Source organism: Corythoichthys intestinalis, chromosome 15 (assembly GCF_030265065.1).
Source record: "Corythoichthys intestinalis isolate RoL2023-P3 chromosome 15, ASM3026506v1, whole genome shotgun sequence".
Taxonomy (NCBI): domain Eukaryota; kingdom Metazoa; phylum Chordata; class Actinopteri; order Syngnathiformes; family Syngnathidae; genus Corythoichthys; species Corythoichthys intestinalis.
Genome location: NC_080409.1, coordinates 52,136,739 through 52,152,622, shown reverse-complemented (window position 1 = coordinate 52,152,622; position 15,884 = coordinate 52,136,739). Strand labels below are relative to the sequence as shown.

At 39.4% G+C, this 15,884-nt stretch overlaps 1 protein-coding gene across 3 annotated transcripts in view; it reads left to right on the top strand.

Annotated features, from left to right (window-relative positions):
• Nucleotides 1-15,884, top strand: part of rnf144aa (ring finger protein 144aa) — a 66,002-nt gene that overhangs the window by 40,795 nt on the left and 9,323 nt on the right. For all 3 annotated transcript variants that reach the window (XM_057859061.1, XM_057859063.1, XM_057859062.1), the window contains exons 5-7: nt 6,326-6,542; nt 14,035-14,182; nt 14,455-14,544. In XM_057859061.1, coding sequence (XP_057715044.1) covers nt 6,326-6,542; nt 14,035-14,182; nt 14,455-14,544 — 455 coding nt within the window. The remainder of the gene's footprint in view (nt 1-6,325; nt 6,543-14,034; nt 14,183-14,454; nt 14,545-15,884) is intronic.

The window sequence follows — 15,884 nt, the reverse complement described above, 5'->3', positions numbered from 1 at the left end:
AGCCAGTCTCACAGGCACGTGTATCCTCAGCCACCTCCATGCTTCTTCCTCAGTTTGTGTATTCCAGCGACACAAAGAGATGATGACAATGGAGACTGGACACGTGTAGCTGCACTGAGTCAATCATTTACACACGTTATACATGGTTGCTGCTGAAATACACCCAGCAGGGCTTCAGCAGCATCCTTGAATACTAGAAACTATTTTTTTTTGGTCATAAAAAATATGCAATTTAGACAAAGTTTAATAATAAAAAAAACTGTTGGAAGGTCCAAATTTGACATGATTGGACTCCAGTGCGGGAAATATGATGTCAGGTTCCATGTTGTCTCGCTGACTACTTTAAATGCTCTCATGCTGATGAGCACATTAGTGGAGCACTTGCCACGGAGAACTGTAACCAAGCAACGCATTCATGCTTTGATGGCACTCAACCTGCGAGTTTACTGCCGGCACAAACTGTACGTTGAACTTAGCTTTCATGAGAACGCATGCATGAGAAATTAATACAGTGGTGTGAAAAAGTGTATAAATTTCTCACATTTCTGCATAAAATCACCATCAAATGTAATTTGATCTTTGTCAAAATCACACAGATGAAAAAAACTATCTGCTTCACCTAAAACCCCCCAAACATTCATAGGTTTTCATATTTCAATGAGGATAGTACGCAAACAATGACAAAAGGGGAAAAATAAGTAAGTGAACCATCACATTTGATATTTTGTGCCCTCACCCCTTTAGCAGCAATAACTTCAACCAGATGCTTCCTGTAGCTGCAGATCCGTCTGGTACTAATCAGGACTAAACTTGGCCCATTCTTTTTCTTCAAAACTGCTGTAGTTCAGCCAGATTCCTGGGATGTCTGGCATGAATCGCTGTCTTTAGGTCATGCCACAGTATCTCAATGGGGTTCAAGTCTGGACTTTGACTTGGCTACTCCAGAACGTGTATTTTGTTCTTCTGAAACCATTCTGAAGCTGATTTACTTCTGTGTTTTGGATCATTGTCTTGGTTGAATTCATTCTTCCATTATTGATTGCAAGTTGTCCAGGCCCTGAGGCAGCAAAACGGCCCCAAATCCTGATGCTCCCTCCACTGCTTCACGGTGGGGATGAGGTGTTGATGAACTGTGTGTGTGTGCACTGTTTGCATTTGTGCGTTGCTATAGGTGGAGTTGAGTTATTTGCTGCTGGTGCATAAAGAGGGACTTACAGAAACTTACAAAAATCACTGGCATATGTCATGAAATATGGAGACTATCAAAATGTTTTGGGCCGCAATGTAGGATGTAGTGTCAGAAAACCGGGTCTGCGTCAGAGGTCATGGGTGCTCCAAAAGGACAATGACCCAAACAATACCTCAAATAGCACCAAAAATGAAAACAAAGAGAGACTGAGAGGTGTTGGAGAACATTCCTACCAGGATGCAGGCTTTCTATTCATCTACACAGGCTTGTTTCACACTGAGTAAGTATAAATACTAAGAAATTATTTCATCATCAAATATATTGTACAGAAAGTAATTTTGGAACATTTTTGGTTCGCGGTGTGCCGCAAGACTTTTTCCAAAGTAAAAGCGTGCCATGACTAGGCATGTGCCGGTTACCGGTTTCACGGTTTACCGTGGTGTGAAAACGTCGCGGTTTCAAAACCACTAAAATTTTCCGTCAGACCGTAGTACGATATTAGCTATTTTTCATGCGTCAAAAATGCAGCCAGAAGTGGCTTGGCGCGGCAGCGCTCACCCCCTCCCGTTTGTTGCTGTGTGTGAAAGTGCCGCTATCGGCTAGACAGCCAGTGAACCCAAAAACAAATACTCCAAACATAAGGCGTACTTTTCTACAATTTATTGAGCTGTCAAATCGTGGTAAGTGGAATATACAGAATTAATACATTTAAAACGTTGTACAATTGTATTTTTCCATGTGTGAGTAGCTTCAACAGATTAGCATCATGAAAAACACACATTTTCCTTTCAAATTCAATATACAAGCTAACTAAAAGCTTACAAAGACGAATGTTAGCCTAGGCTTAGCTGGGAGAGCAACTTTGTCGAGTGTTACAGCCGCAGAGTGAGAAAACAAGCTTGATTCGCTTGAATGAAGGGGAAAACGGGATAGCATCAAAGATCACTAATTGCGAAAGATGCTCTTGCCTTAAGCGCAAATCCATGTTCGCTGGATCAAGGAGAGGTCTCACTCCCAATGTTTTTTTTTTTCTGTTTGTTTAGTTGAAACCTTTCCACAACAATATTTACACTTTAAAGAGCGTATGGCAGGAGAAAAAAAGTCTTAAATGGCATTATTATGTGAATTAGAATCATATTTTGAGACGATTCGACTATATACAACAATTTAGCAAAGCGCAGATGACGAGAAATTAGTCTTTTAATCTGCCGGTTAGCCACGCCTACCATTATAGGGCTTTAGCGTCCCCAACAGGTGGATGACGTCAGCGGGAGACTGGGCTCATCGGTTTAACTATCCAGCCCATTGACGGGGAATTATTCAGAACGAGGAAAACGTGACGAAGAGAGCCGCAAAATGTCATTGTTTCAGTCTCTCTACTCCAATATTTTAACAGGATATTCTTTTTATCCAAGTATTTTTCCCCAATAGCTAAATAAATGGCTTGAGAAGGACCAGTCAGCCCGTGGAGGGGGAACTATTCACAACGAGGAAAACGCGACGAGGAGAGCTGCAAAATGTCATTGTTTCTGTCTCTTTACTTCAATATTTTTACAGGATATTCTTTTTATCCAAGTATTTTCCCCAATTGCTAAATAAATGGCATGGTCATGACAAATAACAGTCTTGTGCTAAATGGAATATGAAATAATAAAAATGCATTTATTCAGGACAACATGGCAAAATGACTCCATAATGGTCAAAACTGTCGACTTCACCTTGACTGTCGCACCTCCCGAACGATATTTTATGACTCCTAAATCGGACATATGTCATTTCCCTTCCCCGGCTTCGGAGAATGTAAACAAACCAAAAGGCGTGACACCTAGCCGACATGCTAACCCGGACCGAGTGATGTTTCAAAGTCTTCGAAGCGGAAAATCACACATAACTAGCCTCAATTATTTGACATGACGACTGGGTTGTCGATTGTCTTCGCGGATCGGCAAACCGCCCGGCGGAGTAAATTTACAGTTCGTTGCCCGGAGGAGGGTGGCTGCAGTTGTTGTGCAGCTAACGTGCACGAGGAGAGCTTTTTACATGCCTATCAATGATCAAACGTAAGTAGTCCTTTATTTAAAGAAAGATTGTAGTGTTTACTTTGTAATCGCTGTATTCGTATTTGACATAATACAAAACAGGATGTTTACTCACTTCCTCGTAAGTCCAATGGTCCCACAGTAAATATCCACGGTGAATGGGAACCTTTTGAAACTCCAAAAAGGCGCATACGCCTCTCCCTCATACAGAATGATTTTTCTGCAGCCGTTTGGCTGGCGTGATGTGAAAAATAAACGTATTCATCCGCAAAATCAGCTGAATCCTTCGTCCTCATACACAACAGTACGCTGTGTAGTGAAGAGGACGCCTTATACCGTACACGTAACAGCGCCCTCCTCCTCAATGCAAGACCGAAGCCGGAAGTCACTCATTTTCATGGCGCGGGATTCAAAAAAACTAAATAAATATAGTAGGGCTGTCAAAATTAACGCGTTAACGAGCGGTAATTAATTTTTTTAATTAATCCCGTTAAAATATTTGACGCAATTAACGCACAAATGCCCCGCTCAAACATATTAAAAAGGACAGCAAAGTGAGAGGTGTACTTGTTGTGTTTTTCGGAGTTTTGCCGCCCTCTGCTGGCGCTTTGGTGCGACTGCTTTTATGGGTTTAAGCACATGAGCATTGTGTAATTATTGACATGAACAATGGCGAGCTACTAGTTTGCTTTTTGATTGAAAATTTTACAAATTTTATTAAAACGAAAACATGAATAGGGGTTTTAATATAAAATTTCTATAACTTGTAATAGTTATTCTTTTACTTATTTTCTATAAATTTTTATAAATATATATTTTATTTATTTATATATTTTATTATTTTTACAGTGATACCTCAGCTCACGAACGCTTAAGCTCACGAACTTTTCGCCTCAAGAACATTAAATTCGCGAGCATATAGTCTCTGCTGACGAACTAGTTTTCGGCGGACAAACCAATTCCGGCGGTCGAAAAGCGCCACGAGAAGCTGACGCACGCTCACGGCGTCCCAGTTCGTCCCCTCACTTTCGTTGAGTGCGGACGTGGTTTGTGTTTGATAGACATTTTGGACCATATTGAGTGTACTTTTGCTATTATGGGACCGAAAAAGAGTTACCTACAGTCCTTATGGAAGGTGACTCGTGTTATCAATTCGCCCTCGACTGGTAATTGGCGGTGCTTTCAGCTTCCCACCATAGTGAGAAGTGGACCGGCGAGTCACATTGGCTCGTTGTCGTCGGTTGTCTTCGGTTCGCCCGATTTCCTCTCCAGAAAGGAGGCGGCGTGCATACAAACACCCAGAGGCGTCGGATGGCTTTTTGTGGGCACTTTTATTAACAACCAAAAGCATGTGGGGGGCACAGCAGTGGAGTCTACGCTAACTGCGCACTTTGCCGGTAACACTCTCCTTCCAAACAGTAACTCCCTCCCTCCCTCCTCCTCCCACTCCATTCCATCAAGCCATCAACTACCATCACAAAGGTAAATAAAACGACTTTATTATACAGTACAGTTTATTTCTTTAATTATAATACAATAGCACATTTATTATACATAAAATAAGGTATATTTTTGTATAGTTTTAAGGCTTATTTAGTAGAAAATTGTTTTATGGGGACCTGGGAACGGATTATTCTCATTTTAATGGTTTCTTATGGGAAATAAATGTTCGGAAGACGAACTTTTCGCCTTACACACACTTTCTGGGAACCAATTATGTTCGTGAGCTGAGCTATCACTGTATTTATCTTTTAAGAACTACAAGTCTTTCTATCCATGGATCGCTTTAACAGAATGTTAATAATGGTAATGGCATCTTGTTGATTTATTGCTATAATAAAGAAATACAGTACTTATGTACCGTATGTTGAATGTATATATCCATCTCGGTCTTATCTTTCTCATAATTTACAGAAAAATATGGCATATTTTATAGATGGTTTGAATTGCGATTAATTGCGATTAATTACGATTAATTATTTTTTGAGCTGTAATTAACTCGATTAAAAATTTTAATCGTTTGACACCCCTAAAATATAGTGATCGCTTCGACACACATCCAAGTGGTCCATATCATTCAGAAGCATAAAATACCGCGTGTATTATGAAATTAACATGCTTTTTCGTGTCACATGCACTTTAAACTAACTTATACATTTTTAACGAACTTATTAACTAATGAATTCTTTGTTTTTAACACATAGGCATGACATCATGTAGACTAGAGCTGACACAGTGGCTGAAAATGGTGAAACTTCACTTGAGCTTTTCCACCTTAAAAAAAAAAGTCATGCAGTAGAATTAAAATATATATATATATTCAGAAGTGTTTTTACTTTTTAATAAAAATGTTCAGGGTGTCCCCTGCCTACTGCCTACTAAGTTATATTTATTTTAATTTTATTTAAAAAATATATATATATATTTTAATTGATAATGTATTTTAACAATATATTCATGTTCCAATTTGCAACTATGTTCTGAAAAAAAAAAAAAAAAATTTTTTAACCCATACATCTCAAAATAACACATTTTGGAGCTATAATTGCAATACCGTGAAACCGCGGTATTTTTGCCCACGGTTATCGTACCGTCAAAATCTCATTCCGGCACATGCCTAGCCATGACTCAGAAAAGGTTGAAAAACGCTGGTCTAGCGATCATAAAGCAGCTCATCAAATTTGTCTTGGAGACAACACATGGAACCACAACATCAATTTATCCTATCAACTGACTTTTTACTTCATGACTCGGAATGATTGTAGACACCTGGAACCAGAAAGCAGACAAAACTTGCAACCAAAACATTCTAATCTACCGCCATGGACCACTTATCTCCAGGTCAGAATGCAGAGTTCTTGCTCAGACTCTCCTCACCTTCACCTCTGTCACCATTCTTCACTCTGGGCTTCAGACTAAAGAATTTGGGAGAGCTTTTGGGATGACACACTCTCTCACACATACAAGGACTGATAGACAGTAACGCTCTATGATTCAATGTTTTCGGGGTTTTTTTGCAAATTTAGATAAAAATTACAAAAACGTTTTCATGCATACGGATGAAAACCCAACTAATGATGGATTTTTGTGCTTTTAGAGGTGCTGCTGGACCCTTGCCGGACGTGGTGCCCCTCCTCGACCTGCCAGGCTGTGTGCCAATTAAAGGAAGCCGATTCTCAAGCTCTGCCCCAGCTGGTGCAGTGTGCCGTTTGCGCGCATGAATTTTGTTCAACATGCAAAGCCAACTGGCACCCTGGTCAGGCCTGCTCAGAGAACAACCTTCCCATCTCCTCTTTCCTGCCAGGGGAAAACAGGTACCATCATATCGTTTTTTTTTTTCCATAGTACCTTTATCTGAAGTCCTAATACTTCTGTTGTGATATCAAACAAGAATGTGTGACCTTCAACTATTATCATTAGGATCTCATTTTCCAATTCAATCAGAAGGCAGACAAGTGAATTAACAAATAAACCATGAGGCAGCGTCATGTGTCATCTGTTATAAAAACTGAAATCTGACCCGATCTTGATGAATTGGTTTCGCCCAGTTCTCGTCTCGTCAGAAGACAACTGGCATCCAACTTGTTATGTTTGTCTCCCAAGACACATTTTTAGCTCAACATCGTGACGTCATCGTCATGCAAAAATTGTTAGTTGACGAAATATTTTCGTTAGCGTCCTCGTTAACGAAAACAACACTGCTTGCCAACCAGCACGAGTCATTGCACTTCAAATGAGACATTTTGACAAATAGCAATCGATATGTCATCCTCTTGCCACTTCAGCTTTCTGCCATTTGTCAATAAAGTGCTGTGTTCTTGAAGTACATCAATAGTTTTAAGCTGACAGCCAGCCAGACCGACTTTGCCAACACTCCATCTTAAATTAATAAGAAGGCATAATACAATATGCTCAGACTAAAATGCGGTTCCACCTGGGCACTCTGCCCACTTTCAACATGGAGGGGATCCAGAAGAGGGCTGCCCCGAGACACACCGCACGCAGCTGACCTATTTCTCGGTGATATCCTCTTACTGTGGAAAAAGTCATTAGGGCTGTCAAGCTTCCTCTATCAGAGGCCACAGTGGGGCAGAGAAGATTAACAAGTCTACTCTTAGAACGGCATTCGTCGGCTGCAAACTTATTCTTTGCGCACGCTGACCTTTTATCATGACTAAGTTCAATGTGCCGTGAAAAGAAACCCGCACATGAATGATCGAGCAAGATTTGGTTTGTTGAATGATTTGAATGAAATTCTGTTGGCACACGCACTGCAGTTGACCTGTGTTTCGCACAAAAGAATGTTAAAAGCTGCCAATCACATATGCTAAAGTAGATTTGATTTCCGTTTTTTGACATTGCTCCAGAAACAACAGGATGTGGTGCAATTCTCTTCCCGTTTCAGAGAATATAAATAGCTAGCTGGAGAGTTTACGGTAATTCAATCGTTTTAATGTCCAGTGATGATTAGGTTTTATAGCACTTTTGAGGTACTCACCAAATTGCATAACATTAGCCTCATTGCCGAAGTCATTATTTGGCCAAATTGTGATACAGTTCTGGCCTAAAGTATTGGCACCCCTGCAGTTCTGTCAGATAATGCTCAATTTCTCCCAGAAAATGATTGCAATTACAAATGCTTTGGTAGTAACATATTCATTGATTTTGCTTGCAATGAAAAAACCCGAAAGAGAATGAAGTAAATAAAATAAATCAAACAAAATTTTAAAAAATGGGCCGGACAACAGTATCGGCACCCTTTGAAAAATCATGTGAAGCTTCTTTAATTTGTGTTATTAAGAGCACCTCTTACTTACCTGTGGCACATAACAGGTGGTGGCAATAGCTAAATCACGCTTGCAGCCATTTAAAATGGATTCAATTTGACTCAACCTCTGTCGTGTGTCCTTGTGTGTACCACATTGAGAATAGAGAAAAGAAAGAAGACTATGGCGGTAGATTTGTGTCTTTATTATTCAATCCAAAAAAAAGTTGCTTCAATCAAATAAAAAGTTGCTTCAATCAAAATATATATTTTCAATCGAAGAAAACGTCACTTCAATCAAAAAAAATGTGTTTGAATGCAAAAATAAATTTGAAACTCAAAAAAATATATTTGAAAACTATTTTTCTTTGATTGAAAATTGTTTTTTTGATTTAAGTCAAGTTTTTTTTGATTGAAACACCATTTTTGATTGAAGTCATGTAAGTTTGCGTTTGGACCACATTTTGGCTAGGACATTTGTGTCTTTATTATTCAATCAAAAATTAAGTTGCTTCAAACAAAAAGATATATATTTTCAAAAGAAAAATCACTTCAATCAAAAATTTTAAAAATGAACGTTAAGAAATATTTGAGACTCAGAAATTCGCATTTGAACACTTAATTTTTCATTCAAACTGTTTTCTTTGATTGAAGCAATCCTTTTTGTGTTTGAGCCATATTAGGGGTAGGACATTTGTGTCTAAATCATTCAATCGCAATAAAAGTTGCTTTAATCAAAAAATTATTTTTAAAGAAAAAAAATCATTTGCAAAAATTTTTTGGGGGGGAAAATATATTTTTTTTATTTGAAATATATTTTTTTATTGAAGTGTCACTTTTTTTTTTTTCAAAGTGGAAAAAGTTTTGCACACACTTTTTTTTTTTTTTTGAAGTGGAAAAAGCTTTGAAGGCACTTTTTTTCGATTGAATCATTTTGACACAAAGATTCAACTTCAACGCTAGTTCCGGTGTGTTTGAGTGGCAAGTGGCTACGCCAATGACATAAGAGTATGAAGCAAGCATAATGGCCGCCAGGGCTCCATCCAGCCATCGGAGTCTGCTGGAGTCCAAGCCGAATATAGGGCACCGGTACGGGAGTGGTCGGCGAGTGGCCCGACACTAGCCTGCCCAGTAAGCGAGTGGACTACCGGCGAGTCGCCGGCGTCCACGCCGGCAGCCCCATCGCTTCAGCTTTGAATGAGTGCCGTGTCATTCGCGGGCCGTCCACTCGACAGCCGGCCTCCGCGCCTGGGGGGTGATATCGGGGTCCGACCAGTGTGCCGCGACAGGGCAACGTACCGTTGCGGGTACTCCGGTGAAATGCCGATGTCACACCCCCGTACCGGTGCCCTATAGACCCTACCCACCGACGTCACAAAATCACGTGATCGCTGTATTGTTCCGCTCCATTGTCTGTCATTTTGTGTCTGTATTATCAATGGTCTCAATTGATCGGCAATTTAGAATGCATTTCATGGAAGACCCGGTGCTTTCGGATGCCGTAAACTCACTGGATGCGTTGCATAAAAGGCGTTATGTGGAAAAGCTTCAGTTTATCCATTCGCCAGATCCATATTTGATGCCTAAATCGATGTTTTTCGACCCGCTGTCTTCGCCGTCTTTGTCTGACATCTGCTAGCTACCCTGATATTTACAACTATCTTGTCCACACAAAATCAGCCTATTCTCACGAAAGTTTGAAAAACTTTAAGAGCTTGGAGGCTTATAAATACTTCGTTGCTGGTTGGGTGAAACAGGTCCTCGTCCACGAAAATTCGGCAGGAATCTATCTTGTGCTTGGAAAGGTGAGTTACGAAATTTTCAATTCAAAATCTTTTGTTCTTGCTAACGTCCACTGTCAAGTCTAATGTATTTCATGTCATTTGTCAATGGAGCTAGGGCTTTTAATGTTTATATGGTTTAGCGATAGCACTCTCACTACATACATACGTGTATGTTGTCGGCGATTAGCCTAGCAATGATCTTAATTGTGGTTGTCAGCCCAAAACCCTCTAAATATATATTAAATGCATCTTACCAGATATAAAATGACTACTACATAATCTGTGGTAATCGTTTGGAGCCCAGTTTTCTCGTCGAATTGCAGCAGCCCATCTCGCTCTCCTCACCGGGTCTCTCAGAATCTGGTAGAACTTCAAGTCTCTCCGTCTATCTTCTCTGTTATTGCAACCGACCACCACACACGCCTTCACCAGCTTGATTATTAATGTTAACTAGCAGAAAAAACACGCCGTAAATAGGAGGAATGTACGTAGCCGAAACAGGTAAACACGATGTGTTGACGGACAATTGGGCGGCACCACTCAGGAGGGCGGAGTTGTGACGTCACGTGGGTAGGGTCTATATTCGGCTTGGACTCCAGCAGACTCCGATGGCTGGATGGAGCCCTGGTGGCCCTTATGCTTGCTTCATACTCTTATGTCATTGGCGTAGCCACCTGCCACTCAAACACACCGGAACTAGCGTTGAAGTTGAATCTTTGTGTCAAAATGATTCAATCGAAAAAAAGTGCCTTCAAAACTTTTTCCACTTCAAAAAAAAAAAAAAGTGTGTTCAAAACTTTTTCCACTTAGGAAAAAAAAAAGTTTAAAACTTTTTACTTTTCAAAAAAAGTGACACTTCAATAAAAAATATATTATATTTCAAATAAAAAAAATATATTCCCCCCCCCAAAAAATTTTGCAAATGATTTTTTTTTTTTTTTTTTTTTTTTTAAATAATTTTTTGATTAAAGCAACTTTTATTGCGATTGAATGATTGAGACACAAATGTCCTACCCCTAATATGGCTCAAACACAAAAAGGATTGCTTCAATCAAAGAAAACAGTTTGAATGAAAAAAAAAAGTGTTCAAATGCGAATTTCTGAGTCTCAAATGTTTTTTCACATTCAAACCTGTTTTTCTACGATTGAATATTTTTAAAATTTTTGATTGAAGTGATTTTTCTTTTGAAAATATATATTTTTTTGTTTGAAGCAACTTAATTTTTGATCGAATAATAAAGACACAAATGTCCTAGCCAAAATGTGGTCCAAACGCAAACTTACATGACTTCAATCAAAAATGGTGTTTCAATCAAAAAAAACTTGACTTAAATCAAAAAAACTATTTTCAATCAAAGAAAAATAGTTTTCAAATATATTTTTTTGAGTTTCAAATTTATTTTTGCATTCCAACGCATTTTTTTTTTTTGATTGAAGTGACGTTTTCTTCAATTGAAAATATATATTTTGATTGAAGCAACTTTTTATTTGATTGAAGCAACTTTTTTTGGGATTGAATAATAAAGACACAAATCTACCTCCATAGAAGACCAAAGAACTGTCTGAGGACTTGGGAAGCAAAATTGTGAGGAAGCATGGGCAACCTCAAGGCTACAAGTCCATCTCCCAAGACCTGAATGTTCCTGTGTCTACCGTGTGCAGTGTCATCAATAAGTGCAAAGCCCATGGCACTGTGGCTAGCCTCCCTAGATGTGGACGGAAAAGAAAAATTGACGAGAGATATCAATGAAAGATTGTGCGGATGGTGGAATATGAACCTCGACTAACATCCAAACAAGTTCAAGATGTTCCGCAGTCCGAGGGTACAACAGTGTCAACCCGTAATATCTGTCGGCATCTATATGAAAAGGGACTCTATGGTAGGATACCCAGGAAAACCCCACTTCTGACCCAGATACATAAAAAAAGCCAGGCTGGAGTTTGCCAAAACTTACCTGAGAAAGCCAAAAACGTTTTGGAAGAATGTTCTCTGGTCAGATGAGACAAAAGAAGAGGTTTTGGGAAAATGCTTGAACATAAAGTTTACAAGAAAAAACAAGGCCTTCAAAGAAAAGAACACTGTCCCCACAGTCGAACATGGCGGAGGTTCCCTGACTTTTTTGGGGTTGTTTTGCTGCCTCTCGCACTGGACTGCTTGAACGTGTGCATGGAATTATGATGTCTGAAGACTACCAACAAATTTTGCAGCATAATGTAGGGCCCAGTGTCAGAAAGCTGGGTCTCCCTCAGAGGTCATGGGTCTTCCAGCAGGACAATGACCCAAAACACTTCTAAAAGCACTAGAAAATGGTTTGAGAGAAAGCATTGGAGACTTCTAAAGTGGCCAACAATGAGTCCAAACCTGAATCCCATAGAACACCTGTGGAGAGATCTGAAAATGGCACCCTTCAAATCTGAGACCTGGTGCAGTTTGCCGCAGAAGAATGGTCTAAAATTCCAGCAGAGCATTGTAAGAAACTCATTGATGGATACCGGAAGCGGTTGTTTGCAGTTTTTTCTTCTAAAGGTCATGCTACCAAGTATTAGGCTGAGGGTGCCAATACTTTTGAACCACAGCAGTTTTGTAGATAAAAATGGGCCAAGATTATTCCTGAACGGTGTGCAAGACTGATCTGCAGCTACAGGAAGCGTCTGGTTGAAGTTATTGCTGCCAAAAAGGGGAGGGGGGGGGCACAAAATATTAAATGCAATCGTTCACTTACTTACTTTTCTTCCTTCTGTCATTGTTTCCATACTATCCTCATTAAAATATGAAACCTATAAATGTGTCAGTGGTTTTAAAGCAGTTTTTTCATCTGTGTGATTTTGACAAAGATCAGATCCCATTTGATCGTGATTTTATCCAGAAATGTGAGAAATTCCAAAAGGTTCAGATACTTTTTCATACCACTAACTAACTAACCACTACCCACTAACCCTAACCACTAACCCTAGTTTAAAAAAAAAAAAAAAAAAGTTCAAAAGTCTATACAGTGGTGAAGGAGTAGTGCTGCAACGATTAATCGATTAACTCAAGTATTCGATTAGAAAAAAATATTCAAATTAAATTATGCAGCTTCAAGTATTTGTTTAATTAAAGTGGCATTGTAATGGTTTGTTTTGAAAGTGTTTTTATTTTGTTTTATTGATTTGGGTGGATACACTGCCCTCCAGTCTGCCTCGTTTAACATGGCTGAATCCATCTGCTCCATGTTAAGACCAACATAAGCTAAGTTTTTGTTTGAGCTAATGTTTTTTTTTTTAATGCATTCGTTATTTATTTTATAGGTATATTTAGCCGTTTTTTGTAGGAATATTAGGAATATGTGCCTGAACCATTTGTTAAGGCAGGAGATTCAGAGTCCCTTGTTTTAAGTTAAATAGGACAAAGAACTCCTTCCTACCCTGTGCAATTCGGTTGCTAAATTTGCACAATTCTTGCACTTAGATGCAAAACTGTCTATGGCATTTTAAATTTGTAGTCTGTGTTATTTTATTGTATGTGTATGAGTTGTTGTGTTATCCGTATGCTTACCTACTGTAAGACAAGTTTCCCCTTCTTAGGGGACAATAAACTTAAACTGAACTTAAGAGCATTGTTAAAAAAAAAAAAAAAGTTAGCGTTTTATAGCATTTAAGCTAGCGGACTTTTGCTATGTAAGTTAGCCAATTGTTGTTTTTTTGTACATAGTTGCTTGTTTTTTTGTTTTTGTTTTTTTTTTAATACCGTTTGAGGCTCAGCGCAGGTATTAAAAAAAAAAACAAAAACAAAAACAGCGTTTTATAGCATTTAAGCTAACGGACTTTTGCTATGTAAGTTAGCCAATTGTTCTTTTTTTGTACATAGTTCCTTTTTTTTTTTTTTTTTTTTTTTAAATACCGTTTGAGGCTGAGCGCAGGTGTGTAAAAAAAAAAAAAAAAAACGTTAGCTTTTTATAGCATTTAAGCTAGCGGACTTTTGCTATGTAAGTTAGCCAATTGTTTTTTTTTGTACATAGTGCCTTGCTTTTTTCTTTTTTTCTTTTTTTAAATACCGTTTGAGGCTCAGCGCAGGTATTATAATTTTTAATGCTCCTTATCTGATTACTCGATTATTCGAATTTACTAGTTCATCGATTAATCGACTACTAAAATAATCGATAGCTGCAGCCCTATAAAGAAGCATTAGTGACACTTGTTTTGGGTGTCTATGATGCCAAGTTACAAGAAAATAGAAAATTACAGAGCATCAATTAACTGCTTGTCTTTTTGTTCCAGCTCTTTCTATAAGAACGATGAGAACGACGCCCCCATCAAACGCTGTCCTAAATGCAAAGTTTACATCGAGAGGGACGAGGGTTGTGCACAGATGATGTGCAAGAACTGCAAGCATGCCTTCTGCTGGTACTGTCTGGAATCCCTCGATGTGAGTTGGCCTTCACACTCTAATAACTCACGCCTTTTTGTAAGAAGATGCAGCCTGATGAGCAAAGAAAAGAATGTAGTTGCATGGTAATTTCAGGATACTAACTGCAACAGAAGACTGCTGCTCCTTATGTAATAGCAGTTGTACAAGAGCATCCATCTGGGTCACATGGGTCTTTTTAAATAGCAGTTATTTTGTTTTGGACAAGAGTTGCTCACGCCTTTTTAGACGGCCCCACTGTAATCTGTACTGTGTGGATGTGTGTACGACAGGACGACTTCCTCCTGATTCACTACGACAAAGGGCCTTGTCGAAACAAACTGGGCCACTCCAGGGCGTCCGTGATCTGGCACAGAACACAGGTGAGAAAGGCTTCTCCCGTGGCTCACGCTCTTTAAGGGCACCGAGTGGCTACGCACGTGATCTGCCTCGCTCTCTCTCTCTACCCGCTCCAGCTGGCACAGACACGTGCATTCCTTCTACATTATCTTTACAGCACAATAGAAGGAAAAGGACAGCATGCTCTGTGTCCTGCCATCTCATTATTATGTGCACTTTTTCACACATTCGCGAGGTTTACGTAACCAAGGTTCTGCTCTAACTATTGAGGAGAAAATAAAGCAAGAAGCAGGGGTGCTCGTACTTTTTTTGCTCCAAGAACTACTTTCCAAGGAGAAAACTTCTCGCGATCTGCCTTTCCACCAGGAGGGGGCTGCATAACCTAAAAAACATTGCTCACTCACATAATTGAATGTTTTTTTGTTCTACCCCATTGCAATTGACGTAATGGGCACCCCTGCTCTAAGGCAGGGGGTCAACAACCTGCGGCTCTAGCGCCGCATGCGGCTCTTTATCAAAAATGTTCGAAAATGGAAAAAGATGGGGGAGGGAAATCTGTTTTTAGTTTTAATATGGTTTCTATAGGAGGAAAAACATGACAAAAACATTCTTCTAATTGATTAATATTGTAATGAAGTTAAACATGTGGTGCGTCATTCTTTATAGGATTCACCGCAGATTTTTTAATGTCGGACGCTTGGTATGCAAGTGCTGGAAGTGGCACAAAGCCAAAAAAGCGCACCAGAGTGGCCAAAACATTGACTTATTTCAACGAAACAAAGGAGGGTACACTGTTGTGTCCTGTCTCTTCAATGCCAAGCTTGGCACCAAAACACCTAAAGCGCCGTCACCCAGTTGTAATTTTAGAAGACAGGACAGGAGGAAGTCCATCGAACTAACTAATGACATGTTTTATTGAAGTTGCTAGGCCTGTAGCAATATGCAATCGGTCCATTTATCGCACGGTATATAAAAATGAGGGCCGTGATTTTCACGGCTGCGTTTTATCGCCGCGTGCATTCATTTGTGCGTGCGTGTCCACGTGCGTGTTGATGGCATACAGTGGGGCAAATAAGTATTTAGTCAACCACCGATTGTGCAAGTTCTCCTACTTGAAAAGATTAGACAGGCCCGTAATTGTCAACATGTGTAAACCTGTGGAAAACCAGAAAATCACATTGTTTGATTTTTAAAGAATTGATTTCCAAATTAGAGTAGAGAATAAGTATTTGGTCACCTACAAACAAGCAAGATTTCTGGCTGTCAAAGAGGTCTAACTTCTTCTAACGAGGTCTAACAAGGCTCCACTCGTTACCTGTATTAATGGCACCTGTTTTAACGCATTAGCGGTATAAAAGACACC